General features: G+C 44.2%; 2 protein-coding genes and 1 long non-coding RNA gene across 9 annotated transcripts in view; 1 reads left to right on the forward strand and 2 right to left on the reverse strand.

Annotated features, from left to right (window-relative positions):
- Positions 1-7,550, reverse strand: part of GPM6B (glycoprotein M6B) — a 116,339-nt gene extending 108,789 nt beyond the window's left edge. The window contains exon 1 of the mRNA XM_064143095.1: positions 7,366-7,550. Within this exon, the coding sequence (XP_063999165.1) occupies positions 7,366-7,369 (4 nt within the window). The 5' untranslated portion in view covers positions 7,370-7,550. The remainder of the gene's footprint in view (positions 1-7,365) is intronic.
- A 943-nt stretch (positions 7,551-8,493) lies between these two features.
- Positions 8,494-21,652, forward strand: part of LOC135175244 (uncharacterized) — a 28,425-nt gene continuing 15,266 nt past the window's right edge. The window contains exons 1-2 of the long non-coding RNA XR_010302301.1: positions 8,494-8,704; positions 10,471-10,599. This is a non-coding gene — a long non-coding RNA (uncharacterized LOC135175244). The remainder of the gene's footprint in view (positions 8,705-10,470; positions 10,600-21,652) is intronic.
- The window catches only part of GEMIN8 (gem nuclear organelle associated protein 8), a 42,900-nt gene continuing 39,733 nt past the window's right edge, over positions 18,486-21,652 (reverse strand). For all 7 annotated transcript variants that reach the window (XM_064143104.1, XM_064143102.1, XM_064143101.1 and 4 more), the window contains one exon: positions 18,486-20,425. In XM_064143104.1, the coding sequence (XP_063999174.1) occupies positions 20,175-20,425 (251 nt within the window). In that variant the 3' untranslated portion in view covers positions 18,486-20,174. The remainder of the gene's footprint in view (positions 20,426-21,652) is intronic.

A 21,652-nucleotide genomic window follows, 5' to 3' on the forward strand; every position in this document is an offset into this window, starting at 1 on the left:
TTGGGAAACCTATCTTGAAGAGATATTGAGGCACAACCATAGCCGTGCTCTCAAGCAGGCTAGCAAAGAGCATAGCGAGGAGACTGCAGGGCAACCAACAGTCACCTTAAACCAGCAGCTTCAGTGATGAACACTTAGCACTAGGACTTAAAAGCCTCAATGAATTTTCTAGCACACACACTGACAAAACCATAGACTAAGAAGAGGCCTGGGACACAAGAAAGTCACACTCATTTGTGTCTTGGTGGCAGCACACGGGAGACAGATTCTTCCTTGGTTAGACATTAGGGGCAGGCTCCCTGGCTTCAGCTCAGCAAAACCATCAGTAAGCCCAAATAAATGCTTCCAATATTAAGAAAACCAGTGCAGTAATCCTTCCCTGGCTGGACTCTCACCATTTACTCTGCTTTTTGGCCCTTTAGATCAGTTGCACTATTAACACAAGGTGTCCTTTCTGCCTGCCAGTCCACAAACCAGCTACTTCGTTACTCCTGAGCCACTAACAGAGCAAATTCTTCCCTGACTGACTTCAGCGTAACCCCACTCTCCCATTTAGACTGGGGCAATTATTATATTTTCATTGGCACTGAAGGAATGTATTCAGAGTTTTAGGCTGCAATATGCAATGATTGCTCTTTAAAAAATAGTTTATAAAATCAACATAAAATTATAAAGGCTGTATCTTACGTTGGATACTTCAGCTCAGTTCACAACTCCAGGAAGTCCGCTACTCTTCATGGCCCAGGTCCCAGCTATGTTTGAACCACAGTCCTTTTCAACATTCTTCAACACAGACATTACTAACAAAAAAAAACCCTCAAACAAACAACAACAACCCAGGCATGAAGTACAAACACATTCCTGAAGGTTGTTTTCTGTACATATAAACTCTAGGCAAAAATTTCAAGTACCACATGCGCTCAAGGACCAAAGTAAGAAACAAACACACACAAAACTGACAGTGCAGCAAAGCACTGAGGTTTGTATTATGCAATAGCTCTGCATCAGGCACATCTTTCTATTAATGAAACATAAGCTCCATTCACATTTTGAAATTGCTGCTAGTGGAACAGCTCCAAAAAAAATGGAGAATAAAAGATCTTGAATTCTCATCGTTCTCTGCATTGCTTGTAAATGTTTCTCAAGCCGCAACCATATGCAAGCTTTTGAGACTTAAAACTCAAGAGACAAATAATTACGGAGAGGGAGATTGCCAAAGCACCAAGATAGAGCAGCAATAGAAAGCAACAAACAGCTGAGAGCTAAATGGTACATACAATGCTACCCATTTATTACACTGCATGGCCAAATCTTTCCAGGCTGCTCTCTGTGTTTACGGGAGTCAGGTGAGAGGGCACTTTGACAGGTACAGCCACTGTGGCACCCCAGCCAGTGGATTCACACCTGCCTACAGAAGAACAGTTGGGAAAGAACCAGAAGACATGAATTCCTCCCTCAGTAGTGCCATGCTGAGTTACCCTCCTACAGGCCACAACAGGCTGCCATCACTTACAACCTGGAAGAAACCAGGTCACAAGAATGATGTGATAACCAAGAGCCACCATAGCTCTGTCTTTACCTTTGCCCCTTGTAGGTATTGACCCAGTAACCTTCACAGCACAAGCTTGTGCATCTGTAGAGAGCACTGCAGGCTCAGATGTTATCCATTACTTTAATATAACCATCCTTGATGTCTCACATGGAGACTGAATTATTTTTCCTCACAGTTGCTCACCACAAATCAATCCAGAGTCACTTGTACCCAAACAGCCAAGAGAATGGAAAGGATTTTCATTTCCAAGGATAGTTCAAACCAACCCAGCCACAAGCACACGGAAACCCTGGAGAACAATTTCCCAAATATGTCACCATACACCCCACCTGAACAACACCTTAGTGAGATGCCATGTGCTTCATCTGGAACGAGCCTGAACTCGAGTCCAGGACAAAAAGCACTTATGTTAAAAGTACACTGTGAGCAAAAGCATATATCCCTCTGCAGCATTAACACTGTGATTGTGTAAAGAGTTCACATATTGTGCAGGGGAACCTGACCAGCTCACAGGGAAGTGGTTCCCACAGCTATGTGCAAGCTCTCAGTCCCCCAGCAAGGACAGCACAAGGAGCTGCACAGAGGAGCAAGGTGATGTGCAACCAAGGTAGGCGCAGGGAACACACTCATAAGAACCAGGCCTGCGTGTGTCTGAGGAGGGATGAAGGGCACACACAGCTGGCATGCACATAGGGAAGATCAAAAAGAGACATCCAAGAGTTCCAATGAGAAGAATAGTCATTGTGGGGACTGTGGTAATGTAGCAACCCACAGCAATTCCCTCTGCAAACACTGTAACCCAGTGAAATTTCACTGGAAATGTCACTTTGGCTCTTCAAGAAAGAGCAATGCATTTATGTCCAAATCACATCTGTGCACGTACAACACGTGCAACAATTCTGGCTGTGCCAGATGCATATCTCAAAGAAAACAAAACCTTTGCTACAGGAACGTGCACCCACTCAGAGATGACACAATGCTGCTGCACCAGGAACAAAATATATACCAAGAAGGAGGCTTATCTTGAAAACCTTATCCTGAAAAGGATGTTGGACTTATTTTTTTTAGAGTAATTACTTTAGATCATTATTAAGTATTGCTCAGAGAAGCTGCATATGCTCCATCCTTGGAAGTGTTCAAGGTCAGGCTGGACAGGGCCTTCAGCAAGTGAAAATATGTCCTTGCACATGGCAGGGGAGTTAAGATTAGATGATCTTTAAACACCCCTTCCAGCCCAAAGCCACAGCTGTAAGATAGATAACACTAATCTTAGAAAACAAAGGCTACAGAAAAAACAAAAGTTGCATTAAAAAAATCAATGCCTGCCACATGATGACTGCTGGAATAAAAACACATAGAAGTCAACTCGAAGAAATAAGACACCTGGCTTGAGCAAAATAGTTACAGTCCTTTAAAATTTTAGTATGACCTGTAGATTTCAACTGGCTTAAGAAATTCTAGAAATACTCTGAAAAAGAGACATAATTAGGCCTTGTCATAGTTCAGCCCTCTCAGGGAGGTGGTGGAGTCATCATCCCTGGAGGTGTTCAAGAAAAGACTGGATGAGGCACTTAGTGCCTGGTCTGGTTGACTGGCTAGGGCTGGGTGCTGGGTTGGATTGGATGATCTTGGAGGTCTCTTCCAACCTGGTTGATTCTATGATTCCATGATTCTGTACTCTAGAATCCAGTGTGTTTTTCTGAAATGTAACATTTCAAGATCTATCAGACATAACATAATTCACACATGGGATAGCAGGATTCCTTTACTATTGAACCACATATTTATAAAGGCAATGAGAGGTCAAAATTGTATTTTCCCAGTTTTAGGATACTGGGAAATATCAGAACTTTACAATATTTTCTCCTTCGCTGCCTTCTCAGACAGGATTACAGTGAGAAGGCAAAATTAAGTACTTTCTACAGGTGCTGTAGTGACAGATGAAGGGCAGCAGTATGAATTTTTATACTTCACAGGGTTTAAGAGAAAATAAACTTTGTTTTGTTTTTAATAGGCATAGGGTTAAATACATTTAAGATGTGCAAGATTTAACAGAATATGGACTATACCACTTGGCAACTGAAATCCAGCCACCCTTAATGACTGACACTAATTAGATTTTACTATTACTGTGACACACAAAAGACTCTGGCTCCTGCCTGAACAAAGTATACAACTAAATAGAAAGAAAAGGGACTGATACTATTTTAGGATTTGCCCCCAGGTGTTCATAAGTAAAAAGTCTGGTTTAAGCAATATTTTAACCTATTTTACACACATCTCACATAAAAGCACCCCCTGTATCTATGGGTGGCAGAAACCCCTAAGGTGGAACTTCTGAGGTTACTGCCTGTGGGGAATGGATGGTTTGCTCTGGGATGCAGGAAAGGGCTGGAATGGGCTGCCCGGGGAGGTGGTGGAGTCGCTGTCCCTGGGGCTGTTCAAGGCAAGGTTGGACGTGGCACTTGGTGCCATGGTCTAGCCTTGAGCTCTGTGGTAAAGGGTTGGACTTGATGATCAGTGAGGTCTCTTCCAACCCTGATGATACTGTGATACTGTGAAAGAGCTTCAGCAAGTACTGATTGGGGAGCTTGGGTGGGCTGCGGAAGGCATGAAAATATAGCCCCAGAACAGCAGCACAGCACAGTGTGATGCCCCTGGAAACTCCTAGGCTTGCAGGCTCCACAAGGCAGCAAGCAGCTCCTGCACAAGGTCTGCAGAGACAGGATGTAAACCCACATGAAGATGGACATCTTTTTGTCTCCTGCTTGTGTACGCTGTTCTCTTGGGTATCTAACTTTCTAAAAAACAACCAACCAAAACATAATACATGTACCCAGTCTGCTCCAATCATTTTTTCTTAACTGAAATTATTTTGTCTTATTTGAAAGCAACAGTTTGAGGAATAAAAAGAAGAAAAGGTGTAGAATTACAAAAACACACATTTGCTAAGAAGTGACATAATATCAGGCTTTTTAAACTTTAAAGAACAAAAACCTTTCACTTCTTTTTGTTTTTAATTTTTAAATTAACAGTCCCCTCCCTATCTCCTAGACAAGAGACTGCTTTCAGGAGAGCGTGTGCCACAATGTAAGATGTCTTCTCACGTGAGACGCACGAAGCTCTGCACTGGTTATTACTGACGATCCCCCCAGTCAATACAAACTCTCTCACTGGTGTTGAGCATATAACCAGCTTTCAGAAGTGCTGAAGGAAGCAAAGCACAATGCACATCAGTGACTGTGCTGGGCTCCCAGCACCTCCAGAAAGAAACAATAACAAGCCTCAGTAAGCCAGTCCTACACAAGTTTTGTGCAAGCAAGGACAATTCAAATGGTTCCAATGAGAACCAGTCAAATGTGTCCTTGCCATTGGATCAGGAAGCTTGATAGAGTGCCGAGGCTCCAAACAAGTCCTGGTGAGATGGTCACATCAGCCTCAGCCTACCCAAAGCCAAGGCAGCAGTTATGCAATGGCACAAACAAAACACCGTATTCATGAGGAACTGGATTGCTAGCTGACAAAGACTTCTTTTTGTGAATGCTTTTTGAAGTATTTCATCTGAAATTTGTACTAGAAGTCCCCTCTCCTGACTGTCCATGCCAAGGCACAGCTTGATCATTCAATAACCTTTCTAAACAAAGTCATTCACAGAGCCTGGAGTTTTCTGCTATTATCATCATTATTAGCAAAACGTTCAAGAGGTGTTTTCTGCTGTCCCCTTCACGCAGCTAGGATATTTAGGATAAGACATTCTATATAGGTGTTGACCCTAGGTTTCACACACTGTTGCAGACTTGCAACTTGCAAGACAAGCTCTAGTGTTTTTCTAAGATTTTAGGGCTAAAACAAATATTTGCTCTCCTCAAGATGAATCAGCCACAAATATTTCAAACAACTTTTTGATTTCAAACCACTAGCAACTCCATCTACTGAAGAAAAAACAATTTCACAGACATAGCAGCAAAAGTACTTGAGAACAATTTTGCAGGTACTATGTAATAAAATTTATTTCCTCCCTCAATATGATGTTGTAATCTAAAGAAATGCATCCCTTAATAAGACACTTGGAAAACATTCTCCCTTTCCATCTCCATTCCCAGATGCATTTGACAGCAATCCACAGCAGTAAAGCAGAAGTCTACATTAAGAGGAAGATACTAAGACACAGACATGGGAGAGTTTTCCACTTTATGGTCTCTTTTAATATAAAAAGTTTACATACAGAAAGCACAGTCTAAAAAGTAAGTATCAGAATATATATGCAAAAAAATGGTGCTGGTTTGTTTCATCCTTCAGAGCTGCAGAGGTAGTAGGCATTCGTACTTTAACATGCATTGAAAGACGTGTTAGAAACTTCAAAAAAGCTTAGCAAAATGACTAATACTACATGAGTCTGTTCTTCACTAAGCTAGGGAACAAACCAGTTAATAAGCATTTAGAAATTAAGGAATTAGGTGATGCGAATTAATTTAACAAAGTAGCAACCATAGGAATTCTGTCAGCTTCCTTTGGCTTTGGCTGAGTAATTAATTCTGGGTTTTTTTTTCTTCCTTAATTAAAATCAGAGACAGTGCCAGCATCAGTATGTGCATATTAACTGATAACTCTGCTTTAGCAGCTGCAGCCTCTAAGCAGCAATATGCCACTGGCAAAACAGACCAAAGATACAGATGCAATTTTCTATCTCTTTTCTTTTTCTTTTTTCCTCCAAACCTCCTACCTCTCATTATTGCTTAATTCATTTGGGTTTACTGTTGGTTGAAAGGAAAGCTCGACGGAAGCAGCTCATGGTAAAAGATGTGAGCACTGAATGCGCGTGTGTCGACTGCCAAGTGACCCATGTGCACGACGGACCCTTCCCTTGCCAGGGCCCCGCTTTTGCTCACGTTAAAACACTCACGCAAGGCTACCATCCCCGTAAGTTTGAGAACAGAAGCCGACAACTTCCATCGACGCCTAATCCCGTCCACCGTGCAGATCCCAAGATACAAGAGGGAAAAGTACATCAGGTTATTCCAGTGGCCCACAGGATTCCCTACGGCTCACACCGAAACTCATTATGTCTTTTACAGGGGCGTTCTTAACACTTTCTACCCTGAAGAGGCACGTCCACCCTCCTCCCTGCCCCCGAGGCCATTCCTCCTCTCCAGAACCATACTTCAACACCGGACAACACTGAACTACATCCCAAGAGGACTTGCATGTGTCTCAGAGAAGCTAAGTTGGACCCTCCACTCCGGTTTATCCCGAGGAAAAGCTGAGGTGAGGTCGAATCGCCACCCAACACCGGCACCAAGCCCGGCGGGGAGACCAGAGGCCGCCACGCTCCAGGCACTCCGGCCCGGCCAGACCCCAACGACCGTCCCTGCCTCCGGCGTCGGCCCCCGACCGCACTGCTTCCTCGGCCTCTGCGGGACCGGGGTAGACACACTTTGGGTCAGCTGTGTATAACCGCCTCCAAGAGGCTACACCTCCGGGGCTCTCTAGTATTAATAATCATTCAGAGGAAGGGAGCGTTCTGCAGATGGCGAGGTCCCGCTGCCTCGCCGGCTCACCCTGCGGCCAACAGCCCCCCACTCTCGCTAAGTTTCTGTGGCAGCGGCCCGGCTACAGCGGAGCAAGGGGGAAGGAGAAGCGGCCGCCCCCGGCCCGCTCCGCCGGGACGCTCAACAGGCTGCTGCACCACATCTCGCCGCACAAGAAGAGGCTGGGGCAGCTGTTACCCGCGGGGCTGGCCCACACCTGCCCTCGTTCTTGCCCTACCCCAGAGGCTCCGGAGCTGGAGCTCCCCCTCGGTCCGATTCGCTTACCCATGGCTGGGTCTCGTCGCCTGGGTGGTGTGGGAGTGCAAAGGCTCGCTCAGCCGTGCCTCGGTGGGCTGGGCGGGAAACGCGGGCAGCAACGGAGACGCACACACTGGCGGGCTCTGCTTGCCTCCGGCGGCTACGGCGCGGCAAGAGGGGCGGAGATGGCCCCGCCTGCCTGCACCGCCCGAGGGGCTCCCGGCGCTATCCGACTCAGCCCGGCCCGGCGCGCCGCAGGGCAAGCATAGTGGAGCGCCGCCCCGCGGCCTGCCGCCGGCGCCCACGACGCCCCCTGAATCGCGTCCTCCGCGCCCGCCTTTGCCCCACCGCAGGGTCAGGTCGCTACGGAAAGTAGAGTTTGCTCTCTTACTGGCCTCTGTTGTCCTCTAGTGCTTTATCCTTCGTCCTCAGAAGGCTTCCAGGAACGAGCACCCCGGGGCTAGGCGGGATCCCTGTTCGCTTCAAGTGCTTGTCTGAGAAACGCTGGCTAGGGGTACTTCTGACTTTCAGAGGCGTCTGCTTCTTAGCGTTTCTCTGTAGCAATGGAAAGAGCACAATGTGCCCAAATACAACGTTATTTCATTAATATCTATATGCGTGTTCGACAATGTGACTTTTGTCTCCGCAGCCTCTCCTGAACGAACGAATGCAGCTTGACAGTGTTCTATAGCACTGCGGTAGCTGTCGCTCGGGTAGTGCTCCAGCCACGCAGCCGTGTGTGACTGTGCTCCCGGCGCCTTTCTCATTCCTCTAAACAACTGTGAGAAATGTATCTTAGCTTTTGGGAAAACCGGTGAAGGAGACGTCTAAGGAACTATCTGGGTAGTTTGGGGACATACGGGGAACAGTCGACTAGGAGTTTGCTAGAACAAACTCTTCATACCTGGCTGTGTTGGGGGCAAAAATGATGGTGTCACAGAGGAGTAAGTCTTCAACAGGCGCCGATGATGACTGTAAGAGAACAGCAACGTCGGGTTTTTTAATTCACAGTATCACCAAGGTTAGAAGAGACCTCACAGAGCATCAAGTCCAACCCTTTACCACAGAGCTCAAGGCTAGACCATGGCACCAAGTGCCACGTCCAATCCTGCCTTGAACAGCCCCAGGGACGGCGACTCCACCACCTCCCCGGGCAGCCCATTCCAGTGTCCAATGACTCTCTCAGTGAAGAACTTTCTCCTCACCTCAAGCCTAAATTTCCCCTGGCGTAGCTTGAGGCTGTGTCCTCAACAGTTCAGCTGCTGTACTCAGTTGGACTTCTACCATCAGAGCGCTTTGATTGCCAAGGCCAGTTCTTGAGTCGGAAGAGATGCATCTACAGTGACTAATATCAGACTGCGCTGATGTAAGTTAATTGGGTACTTGGCATACACTTCCTCGCCTTTGGCACAATAATTGTGTCCAAACTTCCTGTTATTTATGTGAAGGGAAAGGCTATATTTTCATCTTCTCCCATGATTATTAACAAATTGATCTATTAAATTACGTAACCATATTAATTCCCCGCTAAATGAGATCGATTGCTTAAGAGTATATTAATAAAACACAAAGGCAAAGCAGTGGCAAAAGTGTGAACACTAATTTTTAGGGAAATTACTTCATACTTTGCAATTTCAGGCTCTGGCTCCCTAAGTAGTCTGTGTCTGCACTCTATACATATGAAGTTGCAGTGTTAAGGCTATGGTTTGTTTCTTATTAAAAGAAAAATCCCAGTTTCTCAGGCCAAACTAACCTTAAGGTCTTGTATTGAGTAAGGAACATACAAGTTTTTCCCATAAGGACTACAGGCCTAACACCATACAGACACTGCTGGATCAGGGAGTAAATACCTTTTCTCTAAGAGGTAGTAAGTGGATTGACTGAGTAAGCCATTTTGTACAGATAGGAGGAGGAAAAAAAATATCATACCAAAGCTGATCACTAGCAAGCTGCTTCCAGTCCCCACTGGGAATTAAAGTAGATGAGCTATGCACCTTTGAAAAATGAGATTAGTTATGGAAATAGCAGATGACCCTTAAGTGGAGTGGCACTAAATAGCACTGAAACATGGCAGGAACTGAAAGCAAATGGTAAGAGCACCCTGCTGTGAGCAGCACTATGTGCTGGTGAAGGTATAAATCAATTTTATTGTTTTAAAATATATTCTTTGGTTATATTCTGCAAAGCTCTAACAACTTACTGCTTGATTAATACTAGTGTCATCAGCTGAAAAATATGGCCCTGATTCTGACTGTCTTTGCACTTAAGGGTAACTTTGCATTGTTTAAATCCCTGGGGGATGAGTTGCTCAAAAGAAGTTGGTCAACACGGTCAGTACTGTTCAGATTTGGTTTATATACTTATACCAAAGTATGAGGTAGACATTCCTATGGTAGTGCAGAAGAAGTTGCCCATACAAATGGGTGTGCAACAAGAGGAAGGACTTGGTGTCCTTTATTAGCTTCCTGTCACCCTCAGAAATGTTGGCAATTTTTCTCTCCAAAGAGTAAAGTGAAGAACAGCTGTCCAAATATTGGTGATGGCTCAGCAGTCAATGGGGATTTCCACTCACAGAGATATCAAGTCTCTGACAAATGAAGAGAGAAGTTTGACAGGGCTGATGTCAGAAGATTTGGTTCCTTAAGCAAAATGACATTTACAATAATCAAATGAGGTCAAGAAGGCAGAAATACCCAGAATTTCTGCGAGTAACAGAAACTAATGGAACTCATTTCAGAACTAAGCTGCCTGTAGAAACAGATACTTCCCTAGTTGGGAAAGGCTTACAACTGGATTCTGGTCCATACTCTTTTATCTAGTACATAAGAGAAAGGGGAAATGTTGGAGTGTGCAGTATTTCAGCGAATCTCACTGGATGAATGGCTCCTTGGATGCCACAGCTGGTAGCTGTATGGTAGAGCTAAAGGCCTGCCATAAATTACACTGGAAACCAGAATGACCCAGACAATCTTTGCATTGAGAGCTTATACAATGGTCTGGTGCCACTGGAGATTTGATCTATAAAAGAGAATGTGAAGGTTAGAATTCTGTTTCGGTTAATGTCTTATGCTAAGTGCTCAAAATCTTTTCCATAGCCTGGATATCAACCTGTAGACATTTGTCTATTTGCAGTGTTACCCTAATACTAGTGAGATGATACCAGGTTGTTTCAAGAAACACCTTCAGGATGCCTGGTGTATCTCCTGACCTGGTCTGGAAATGTTTTAAAGAGGCCATCTGATCTACAGGTGACATTTGAAGGTAAGTTTTAATATCAAGATCAGTAAAAGAGAGGTACAATGGAATGTAGGGAGTGGAAGTCTCCTCTGTTGTAACCAAGGGCATGGTATTAGCCTGAAACTCCATATTTCACCATACATTTCACCATTTCCAGCAATCAGCAGTGAAGCAGATTTTAAAAGCACTGTGGGTAGCAGTCATTACCGGTTTCCAGAGGGTTAGATTCAGTGTAGAGGGTGCCACTCAGTTTTGCAAAAATCCTGCAAATCTTCAAAACCTTATAAAATAGCCTCCTTCTAAATGCTAACACAAGTTGTGCTTTATATCTAAGGGAATCAGAAGTGATAAAATCTGGTTTTAGTTGTGCTGAGTGTTCTCTCTGGCCTTTCTCAAGGGGGCTCATCCATCCTTTGTCTGAAGCATCTGTGATTCCACATACAGTCAAGGCATGCTTGGGTTTTTCTCTCCCAAGTGATCTGTTCAAAGTGAAGTTACAAAGGCCACAGATGTTAAAGTTAAATAAGGTGACAACTGGATCATTTTACACTATCATCTACATTCAAGGAAGAGGTGACTTTTTCCTGGTTTGAACTCAGCATCTTGGTGCAGATTAAGGAGAATGACTCATGCTCTCCCATGTCGTTTGTACTTTTTATGTGAAGCTGATCTGCTTTAAACTCCAACTGCTACTACTGAACCCCCTTCTCAGTGCTCACTGCAGAGAGCTGTTTGCAAAGTTCACCCAGCTGCTGAACAAAATTATTCACATCATCAGTACTCTGTGGTCTGGGAGAAAACAGAGAACAGAAAAGGTAAAAAAGGAGAAGTAATTTGATATTATTTCAACCAGTGTGTTGATACTCCTCTTGGAATTTAATGTTCAGGTGCTACAGTGTAAGGAATCTTCTTCAAAATCAAAACTGTTCCTTGTTACCAAGTGGGTCATACTTCCAGCATCTATTTTTCAGTATGTAAATATGAGCACTGATTGCTTTAGAATGGATATCATTATATATTCCACAGAATGCATACATTTTCCCAATGAGCCATAGTTAATTTTATCTGAAAATTAGTGATTAGCATTTGGGTGTTAATTGTGGAGTACTAAATACATCTTTGGTGTTAAAAAAATAGGCTCATCTCTGTTTCATATACCTCAAGTCACTTGTGGAATAACCAATCTCGCTGTGATTTTGCAAGGTACAAAAAACCCAATTAGCAGATGTAATTCAAAATGGAGGATTGGCACCTCTGACAACTAAAGAACCATAAATCACTTAGCTCTCCACATGAAGAATCTTACCCTGAGCACAGTGATTTGTGCTTGTGTGCGTGGATATTCTGCGAGTGCCCATGATAGATCTAGGTCTGAGGGGAGACCAGAGGAAAGAGAATGGTATTACCTGGTTTTGTTCTGGATACACACTTCCTTCTGTGCCTTTCTCCTTCTGCATGTCATGTAGAATCATAGAATCAACCAGGTTGGAAGAGACCTCCAAGATCATCCAGTCCAACCTAGCACCCAGCCCTAGCCAGTCATCTAGACCATGGCACTAAGTGCCTCATCCAGGCTTTTCTTGAACACCTCCAGGCACAGCAACTCCTCCACCTCCCTGGGCAGCCCATTCCAATGCCAATCACTCTCTCTGGGAAGAACTTCCTCTTAACACCCAGCCTGTACTTCCCCCGGCACAACTCGAGACTGTGTCCCCTTGTTCTGTTGGTTGCCTGGCAGAAGAGACCAGATGTAGGTAGCCCTACATCTGGCAGGGAACCTTGTAGGATAATGTGAGGTCCAAAAAAGTGTCTATGTATAGCATTCCATAGAGCAGAAATCTTGTGCAGCCCATCTTGTTTCATCCTCCTTGATGGATCTGTGAAACTGGATGAAAAATGCTCACAACGTTTTGCCCGTGTGAGGAGAGAAACATTTTCCCTCTTGTTGTGTGAGTCACGATAAATGATGCTAGTGAAGGCATTCTTCCACAGGCCTCATTTGAAAATATTTGGGCTCAAAGTTTTGTCAAAAATGATGGGTTTAGCCTAGCATACTTGGATATAAACATTTACCAAAGTGCTTTGCTGAGTTCCTGTTGCGGGGTAGGATTGTGTGGGCTGGAGAGGCCAGTCTAGTTTGTTTAGAAGGTGCTGACTCAAATGTATGGATTATCCAACATTTTCATTAGTACCATGGGAAGATCTGAATATGGAATAAATTTATGAATGAAGAAACCAGACAAGGGCAAAATGTGTACCCAAGAAGCATTAGTATTTAAATTCAGAGCAGCTTCTGTGGGAACATATATGTACTCATTGCAATATCCTGAAAGTAATTGCATACACATGTATGTTAGCCTCCCCCTTCAGTGGTACCAATAGACTTAACCTAAGTTTTATGTTGAGTTGCAAATTAAGGGAATAGGCTTTATTTTAAGAGTGTTGCACACATGGCTGCAGTCCAATAACTTCAGTATGGCACCCACCCAAGAAAGTGCTCCAAGGCAGCCTAATCAGGACAGAATTTCTGGCAAAAGTACAGTTTGAGACAGGGCTTGCTCTCTTTTTCCACAGCAGAAAACTCCTTTGACAGCAGGCACTAAGAGCATTTAAGAACATTCTCAGGTGCCTTTTTTTTTCCAACTGAAAATCAAACTCAAAGAGATGGAAAAAAAGTCACAGGATTTATTCTAACACTTTTACTGATTCAACTGGGCAATGGAGGCTGAGTAACAGCCAGCTGATTTCACTTCAGTCCTAATTTTTTTCACTTCTGTCAATAGGCACAAGGTCATAACTTATTACAGAGGGTTTTATTTGTGCTCTGTAAACATGAATTGTGTGTTAGACTTAAACTGTTATCATAAACCTGAGTTAAATCCTCTCGTAATGGGCTTCCCAGCTTTTGTTTTACACCAATATACATTTTAAAATGCTGGTTTGGGTTTTGGGTTGGGGATTTGTCTTGGGGTTACCTCCTCTCCTCCCACAAGCACAATAGTTTTATTATATCTGTACTTTTCATCACGCTTTGGTCCAGTTCTAGCAAATGGCTAAAATGAGAGTTATGCTTTGTGGCAAAAAGCTATAATGTGTTGGACAAAAAATTGGGAATGACTCAGTAATTCACCAGTGGTGTAACACACTCAGCATTCCATATACTAACAAACACAAAAGGGTTTTGTTGTAAAAAACTCCTCCCAGCTATTCTACACATGAGCATTTTCCTCCTGTCAGCACAGGCACTGAATTTTTGCACATGCTTGAGCGTATGATGAAAACTCGGACAGCAGAATGCACAAGTCACTCATGTCATGCTCAAGTATGAGTGCCAGCACCAATCTTGACCTTCTTCCTTCACAGCACATCAAAGGTGCAGGGTTAGGTGGATTGCAGACTGAGCCTGTGAGAAGTTTCTGGGGAAGATGGTGATGTGGTGCGGAGAGACATGGTCTGGTAGCAAACTGGCAGCACTGGTTTAGGGGTTGCGCTTGATGGTGTGAAAGGGTTTTTGCAGCCTAAAGGATTTGATGAGTGTTTGAGCACTGGCTAGGGGCAGGTGAGTGGCTGTCATGTGAGGCTCTTTCCCTGGTGTCTCAGCCCAGTGGGGCAGGTCCCCATTAGGGCAGGCAGCACCTGTGGGCTGGAGGAGACATTTGTGGGGCTGCAGTGGGGTGCATGGTGGGGTGGCTGGGAGCAGAGAGAGCAGCCCGCTGCAGCCACAGGGTGGAAGGCTGGAGGCCAGGGTCACAGGGCTTTGTGTGTGGGACCATGTCTGTGGGTAAAGCCTGGAGCTATCTGTCCTGGCTGCACCACCATGGGGCTGCTTGCAGTGGGGCAGGGGCCAGGGGAGTCACCCTCCGTGGGAACGGGTGCTGCCAGGCCAGATGTGAGATCTGGGCATGGCTCGGTGTCCTTGGGGCTTGGGGGTCTGTGGGCTTAGCACAGCATGGGCAGCACCTTGCTGCCATTTCCTGGTGCTTCCTGCCCTCACTCCTTCCCTGCTCATTTGTCTCTGACTCTTCCACACTGTGTACTAACCTTTTCCTGATAACAAGTGAGACCTTACTGTTTGTCTACCTAGTCAGGGAGAAGAAGGTGGTATTGGCCCCTCCTGGGCTTTCTTTGTCCATGGGGGGAGGATTGGGTTTCTGTCCTAATTTGTAAATAACATAAAGAATTGTAAGTATATATTGTGTATATGCTTGTAAGTTTAGCTTGCTGTAAGAGGTAACTTTATCTTACTTCCAAGCCATCAGAGCTGCTCTGTTAACTTTTATTTGGGGGCATATTTTCTCAACCCCACCACAGCATGGCCATGGGATGGAGGATCCCTCAGCAACCTTGTGGATGCCACCCAGCTGAGTGGTGCACTCAGTGTGCTGGAGGGATCTACAGGGACTTGAGAAACGGGAGAACTTTCTGAGCTTCAGCATTCTAGATGAGGTTGAATGGGGTTCTGAGCAGCTGAGTGTAAGATGTGCAAAGGTGCAGCAGTGTAATGGTGCAGACAATCTGCAGAGGATGGGATGTGGGAGTTGTGGCAGCTGGTGCAAGTCTCCAGGTTCTTTGCTGGTAGATAATGGTAATGGGACTAAGACACAACATCCTCCATCAGCTGTGTGAGATGGCATTTTGGAAAGAAGGTGTGGCTTCAGGTTTGCTGGCCTCATGGAAGTGCTTTGCCTCCTTCTGACTTCACAGAGAGCTAAATGCATGAGAGCTGCCAGAAAAGGAAGTGAATGTGTTACGTTTCTTACATTAGTAGTGATTTTAGCTGTCATTTTTGGCACACATGAGATAAATTGGAGAGTCTTCATTTTTAAAAGAATAATTTTTTGATACTTTTGTTGTCTGATTCTTTTTATTTATACAAAATTTGCAGCATTCTAAGAGAGGATTGTGATAAATCTTTTTGTTAAAGCTCTTTTAAACATGGCCTGCTTACAAAGGTGGATTTGGATTCTTAGGTTTTGTACCTTTGTTTTTTTTTTAAAATATAATCTTCTGCCAAAACTCAATTGTTTCTTGGCTGCCAGATAACTTAGAACATTAATTCTATCCTCAAATATTCTGAGGAAATAATTTTTTTTTTTGTTTAAAAGATGAAAGAGCCACAGGAAAACCAAATATTACATGAACTTGACAGATAAAATTACATAGAACTGCTAAAGCACTTACAGAAACATCAACTTGGGAAATTAGTCTGAAAATGCATCACCACTTCTAACACTCCTTGAGCCTTCCTTGATTAGAGCCCACCTGGAAAAGGATGCAGAAATGCACTCACAGGCCTTGAAATACTGTGGAACAGCTTATGCATACAGAGAGGTAGTAGAAGTTTCATCCCTGGAAACATTCAACATCAGGTGGGATGGGGCTCTAAGTAATCTGATCTACTTAAATATCACAGTATCACAGTATCACCAAGGTTGGAAGAGACCTCATAGATCATCAAGTCCAACCCTTTACCACAGAGCTCAAGGCTAGACCATGGCACCAAGTGCCACGTCCAATCCTGCCTTGAACAGCTCCAGGGACGGCGACTCCACCACCTCCCCGGGCAGCCCATTCCAGTGTCCAATGACTCTCTCAGTGAAGAACTTTCTCCTCACCTCCAGCCTAAATTTCCCCTGGCGCAGCCTGAGGCTGTGTCCTCTTGTTCTGGTGCTGGCCACCTGAGAGAAGAGAGCAACCTCCTCCTGGCTACAACCTCCCCTCAGGTAGTTGTAGACAGCAATAAGGTCTCCCCTGAGCCTCCTCTTCTCCAGGCTAACCAATCCCAGCTCCCTCAGCCTCTCCTCGTAGGGCTGTGCTCAAGGTCTCTCACCAGCCTCGTTGCCCTTCTCTGGACACGCTCAAGCATCTCAATGTCCCTCTTAAACTGGGGGGCCCAGAACTGAACACAGTATATCCCTGCATATTGCAGGGGGGTTGGACTAGGTGACCTCCAAAGGTCCCTTCTAACCCAAAGCGTTCCACAGTTCTCTCATAGGAGAGCACTGATGGGGTGATGCTGTGATGAGCTTGTAGGTGACCATCCAGAACTCTGCTGGTAGATGTTGTGCTGAACAGGAGACAACACCTAGCATGGGTTTTCAGAGCTGCCTGATTTTTGCAGAAGAGAGGCTGGAACAGATGTAAATTAACTGGGCAGGGTGGCCATTAAGGTAATAAACCAAACAGGAGTCAGGGAAACATAGAGAGGGAGAGGCAAGGCTCTGTAGACAAGCCCACTGAAATAGGAAATAGAGACAGGACAGTAGGCAATTTCAGAAAGAGGGAAAAGGTCTGATCACAGGAAGTTTTAAGGTGCTACTTCCCTTGCAGTTACCTGGGTAAAAACTGAGTACATGTTCTGGGCTTGTGTCCTTTCTTTCCCATGACCCCCACAGGTTTTGGACCCTACTACCTCGGATTTTCAGGCTCAAAAAATCTGATGATAGAGTTGGAAACCTGTAGCCATTAGAATAATGGGAGATCCCTAGAGAGACCAACCAGAGCTATGCAGAGAATTTATTAGCAGCAGGAATAGAAGCTTGTATCAGCACTTTATTGGTGGATATAAATCATTGGGCTTGCTAATGATGTTTCAGTACTCTTGATTGAAATGGATTTGTGAAAGAGAAATGCAGCTGCAGACTGAATTGCTTTATATGACAGGAGAATAATAAATATCCAGTCCTGAGCACCCAGGGCTTCCATATATACGGAATAATTTAGCTTCCATTCTCATTGTTATTATTTTATATGCAAATGAAATGATCAGCATCTTTATACAATCACTTCCTGGACCATATGTAATCTAGTGTTTGCCTGTTTGTGTGCAAACGGAGTTTCATCTCCTCATTTTAGAGTCATAGAATCAACCAGGTTGGAAGAGACCTCCAACATCATCCAGTCCAACCTAGCACCCAGTCCTGTCCAGTCAACTAGACCATGGCACTAAGTGCCCCATACAGTCTTTTCTTGAACATCTCCAGGGATGGTGACTCCACCACCTCCCTGAGCAGCCCATTCCAATGCCAATCACTCTCTCTGGCAACAACTTCCTCCTAACATCCAGCCTATACCTACCCCGGCACAACTTGAAACTGTGTCCCCTTGTTCTGTTGCTGGTTGCCTGGGAGAAGAGACCAACCCCCATCTGTCTACAACCTCCCTTCAGGTAGTTGCAGACAGCAATGAGGTCACCCCTGAGCCTCCTCTTCTCTAGGCTAAACAACCCCAGCTCCCTCAGCCTCTCCTCATAGGGTTTGTGTTTAGCCATGGTTTAACACTAAAACCAAGTCCTGCTGGAGGCCTTGGGACCTCTGTTGTGTTACAGGTAAGACCTATTTAGAGGGCAATGAAAGTGAACAGAAAATACTGGAGCTGCCTGTGGTTCTGAGAGTAGTATCACAGTATCATCAGGGTTGGAAGAGACCTCAGGGCCCATTGTGTTATGCTATTATCTGCATATTACATGGGCTGGATTTTGTGTATGTGATGTTTACTTAACATGCATCTCAGATTTCTCTAACAGTAGTGTTTTGGAGATGGTTTGACTATGACAACTTCCACAACACAATGCAAGCCACTAGTGCAGTTACTTATTACCAGTGTATTTGACACACAAAAAAGCTACAGCTGTAGAAATGCATTTCGTTTTGCTAGACTTGAATAACACAAGTAACACTCCTAGACTAAAAGAGCTATTGAAGGGAAGAGACTACAGCAAGGCAGCTTTTTTTTATGTTTTGAAACAAGATTTAACTGCTCTTGACAGGGAAAATGTAGGTTTCCTTTCTTGAGTAGGTCTGTGTAGTAAGACACACTTGTAATGGGCACATAACTAACCCCTTTAAGCTTTATCACCTTAAGGTCTGATGTGCTGAAGTATGCTTAAAAATTGAAAACAAATTACAAGGTGTTATGAAGAAAATTTATTTGGTTAACGAAAGGAGACTCAACACACTGAATTTTTGACAAAACCTACCAAAACCAAGAGTGCAGACAAATACAGGCCTGTTCCCTCTCCTGTTTTACAGATCTTTTTCACATCAGTCACAACAGTCAACAGTGGCTTTGAATTTCAGTGTTCAATCTAACTCCACCTTGTTGCATCTAAAATGAAGGTGGAACCAAAATGACAATGCTACTTTGAAAAAACATAGTTCCTTACTAGCAAAGCCAAAAATACTCTAAACTGCACTGCAGACTTGCTTTGGTGCAGCTGGCTGCAGCCGAGGACATAACTGCTGGTGTGCATTGCAAACACACGTGCGCACCAGACGCCGTGGGCATGAACTGAAGGTAGGAGTTTAGCTGTGACCCTCCTCTGTTGCCAGAAAGGGACATGGCTGTTTGTCACAATTAAAACAGCATAAGGATGCTTTGACCTGGTGTGGAAATGCTGCTTAATACAAACTGCAGCACTTCAGCAGCAGTGCTTCACAGAAAGTCTTTAGAAAGTGAAGCCCTGAACATTTACAAGTCATCAGTATTGAAGGGTCAGTTCTACCTCTCTTACACAAACTGCTGACCAGGTGGAGTGTGACACACAAGTGGTTTGTGGTTGAGGCACAAGCAACTGACCAAAAGCTGAGTGACATGAGTGGAGGCAAGCAGCCTGTGCAGATGGGTGAGTACACACTGAGGCACATCTAACTTGCCTATGTTAAGTATTGTGCATGTACTATGTAGGTGGGCACTGGAAAGCTGCACCTACAATAAACATAACTCTCAGGGCTCAGTGGCTTCCACACTTCCTTATACAAGTTACAGATGGACCTTTAGTCTGCTAAGCTGTCTTCTTTAAAGCTTCAAACCAATTAAATGCTTTCTACTGGAGTGGCAAGAATCACTGTAGGCACTGGCCCTGAGAGTGCTTTGCCCTCTTAAGTTCCTCTTCTGCTAAAGAGATCTCTAACAGAGAGCCACACCATGCTTCACCCCCACTCTCCTCAACTCCTTATTAAAACATTTTTCTATATAGTGTTGCTTTAAAGTCAAACTCCTGCCAGACAAGTATCAGTCTGGAAGAAAAATGTCCTGCTTTATTATAAATCTTTGAAAAAGAATCCAAATGGCTGGGCTACAGTAATTTGATATGTTGTATCTTTGCCAGTGGGCTCCCAGTTCTCAAAAAAACCCCATAAATTTAAGATTAGCAGACATAACACTTCACGTTGTGCTGTGTTAAACAGAATCCAAATGCTACTATGTTAAGTAAGACTAAAAAACAGGATCATTTAGTTTCCTAAATGAGAAGAGCAGTCTTTTCTGCATTGCCTTAAGTTTTTGCAGCTCACTAAGCACAGACATGTTATGTTTCTTGCAAGCATGGTTAAGGCAAGTGAGTATCAAATGAGTGAAAATAAGACTTTAGACAGGTTTGACGTTACTGTTCCTCCTCTTACTACTTGACAGCTGCATGTAGAATGGACTGTGACCACTGCTGACAGTGTAAAAGGAACAGAGGAACACGCTACTCTTACTGGTCTCTTCCCCAAAGTGCAATCAAACCCAAAATATGCTGTATATTCTTTCAGCAGCACAACATGACTGAGGCACCCATGCCTACAGTTCTGTGCCAGGTCAGAGCATAGTCCAGCTACTCACAGCTTAAGGGGAATAATGGGCCAGTATTTGGGCTGCTTTTTGTCACAATTTCTATCAAAGATAAGCTGCATGGCAGCCTCCATTGCCTGGATTTTTGCAGCTTCAGCACCATACAGTTTCTTCATTTCTGCCATTCGCCTCTCCCCAGGTCTTTCTGCAGGCGGCTGCACAGAACGCTCTGTCCTTTTGTGAAGGTCTTGATCAGCTTCCACATACTGGAGCTCAGCTTCTAGCTGCTGCTGTCTCCCTAGACAAATAAACCACAAGAGATGTAAATTATTTTAGCTTTTAAAATATCATATTTAAATTTGTGCTGGGTCTGGAGAGTTGTGATTCACACATGGTAGGATGCAGCTAACTTCTGCAACTTACAAAACACAGCGCCTATTACTTGTCCTGCTATGCTCATTATGCACAATGACAAATCCCTGCTAGGCAGTCATGATAAAGTAAGGCTGGGAGAAGTGGGGAGAAAGGAGGAAGATCCTGAAAGTGTAGAAAACATCTATATTAGCATTTCTCCCCAAAATGTACTTGCCCTAGAATGAAAAAGACCAAATACAAACACCACCACCACCCTTCCCAACAAGAGATCTGTTTCCAAAGTAATGACCTAGCAGCTGAGATAAGGAAACAATGCACAGGATAATGCAACTTAGCTGAACCACAGCCAAGAGAAAATGTAATCAGTCACTACTCTGTGAAAACGAACAAATCAGTCTGTCACATGTCTGCCCCTGTAAGCAGCGCGTTTAGATAAACTATCCAACCTCATCTATTTCTCAAGGCTTGCAACTTCAAAATTGGCAGCCTTACTGCTATGGCTTTGGAGACAAATCAAAACAGCACCCAACACAAATCCCTGCGTGACACTTTTTAAAAGGGATTTAAAACAGTTCAGAGAGGCAAAACTTTTGCACCAATCTGTCATCACAACATCCTCTTTGCTAAGTCCATTTGGGAAGCAACAACTTGATTTTGCATGCCCAAACTTACCTCCAGTTCCTGGATGCTGCTCTGATTTAACTGCTCTCTGCAGTTAAAACAGCAGAGTGCTATACCAGACTCCTCTGTTACAGGGAGGTTTCTACAAGAAAAATCATCTGGCAGTTGAACTCCTTCACCTACCTATAACAAATGATGGTTTTCAAAACCACATCACAGAAACCATTGACTAATAATGACAGAACTTTTTTCTTCCTTTCTTTTCTTTTTTTTTAAACATCAAAAGGGACAAAGTATCCACAGCTCAGGATGCATTCATTATATACAGAACCTGCTTCTCAGCATCTGGTGCCATGTACCTCTTCCCTCCTTACCCTAAGACAGAGATTTAGCTTCCACGAAACATAAGACATCTGCAAACCCTAACCCAAAGTTACATATCCTGACGTATCTGTGTCAAACATCTGCTGTTTATTTTTACACTGAAAAGTACTATACAGAGCAGCCAAACAACTGCCTGTTGGCCTTT

Source organism: Pogoniulus pusillus, chromosome 5 (genome assembly GCF_015220805.1).
Source record: "Pogoniulus pusillus isolate bPogPus1 chromosome 5, bPogPus1.pri, whole genome shotgun sequence".
NCBI classification, from domain to species: domain Eukaryota; kingdom Metazoa; phylum Chordata; class Aves; order Piciformes; family Lybiidae; genus Pogoniulus; species Pogoniulus pusillus.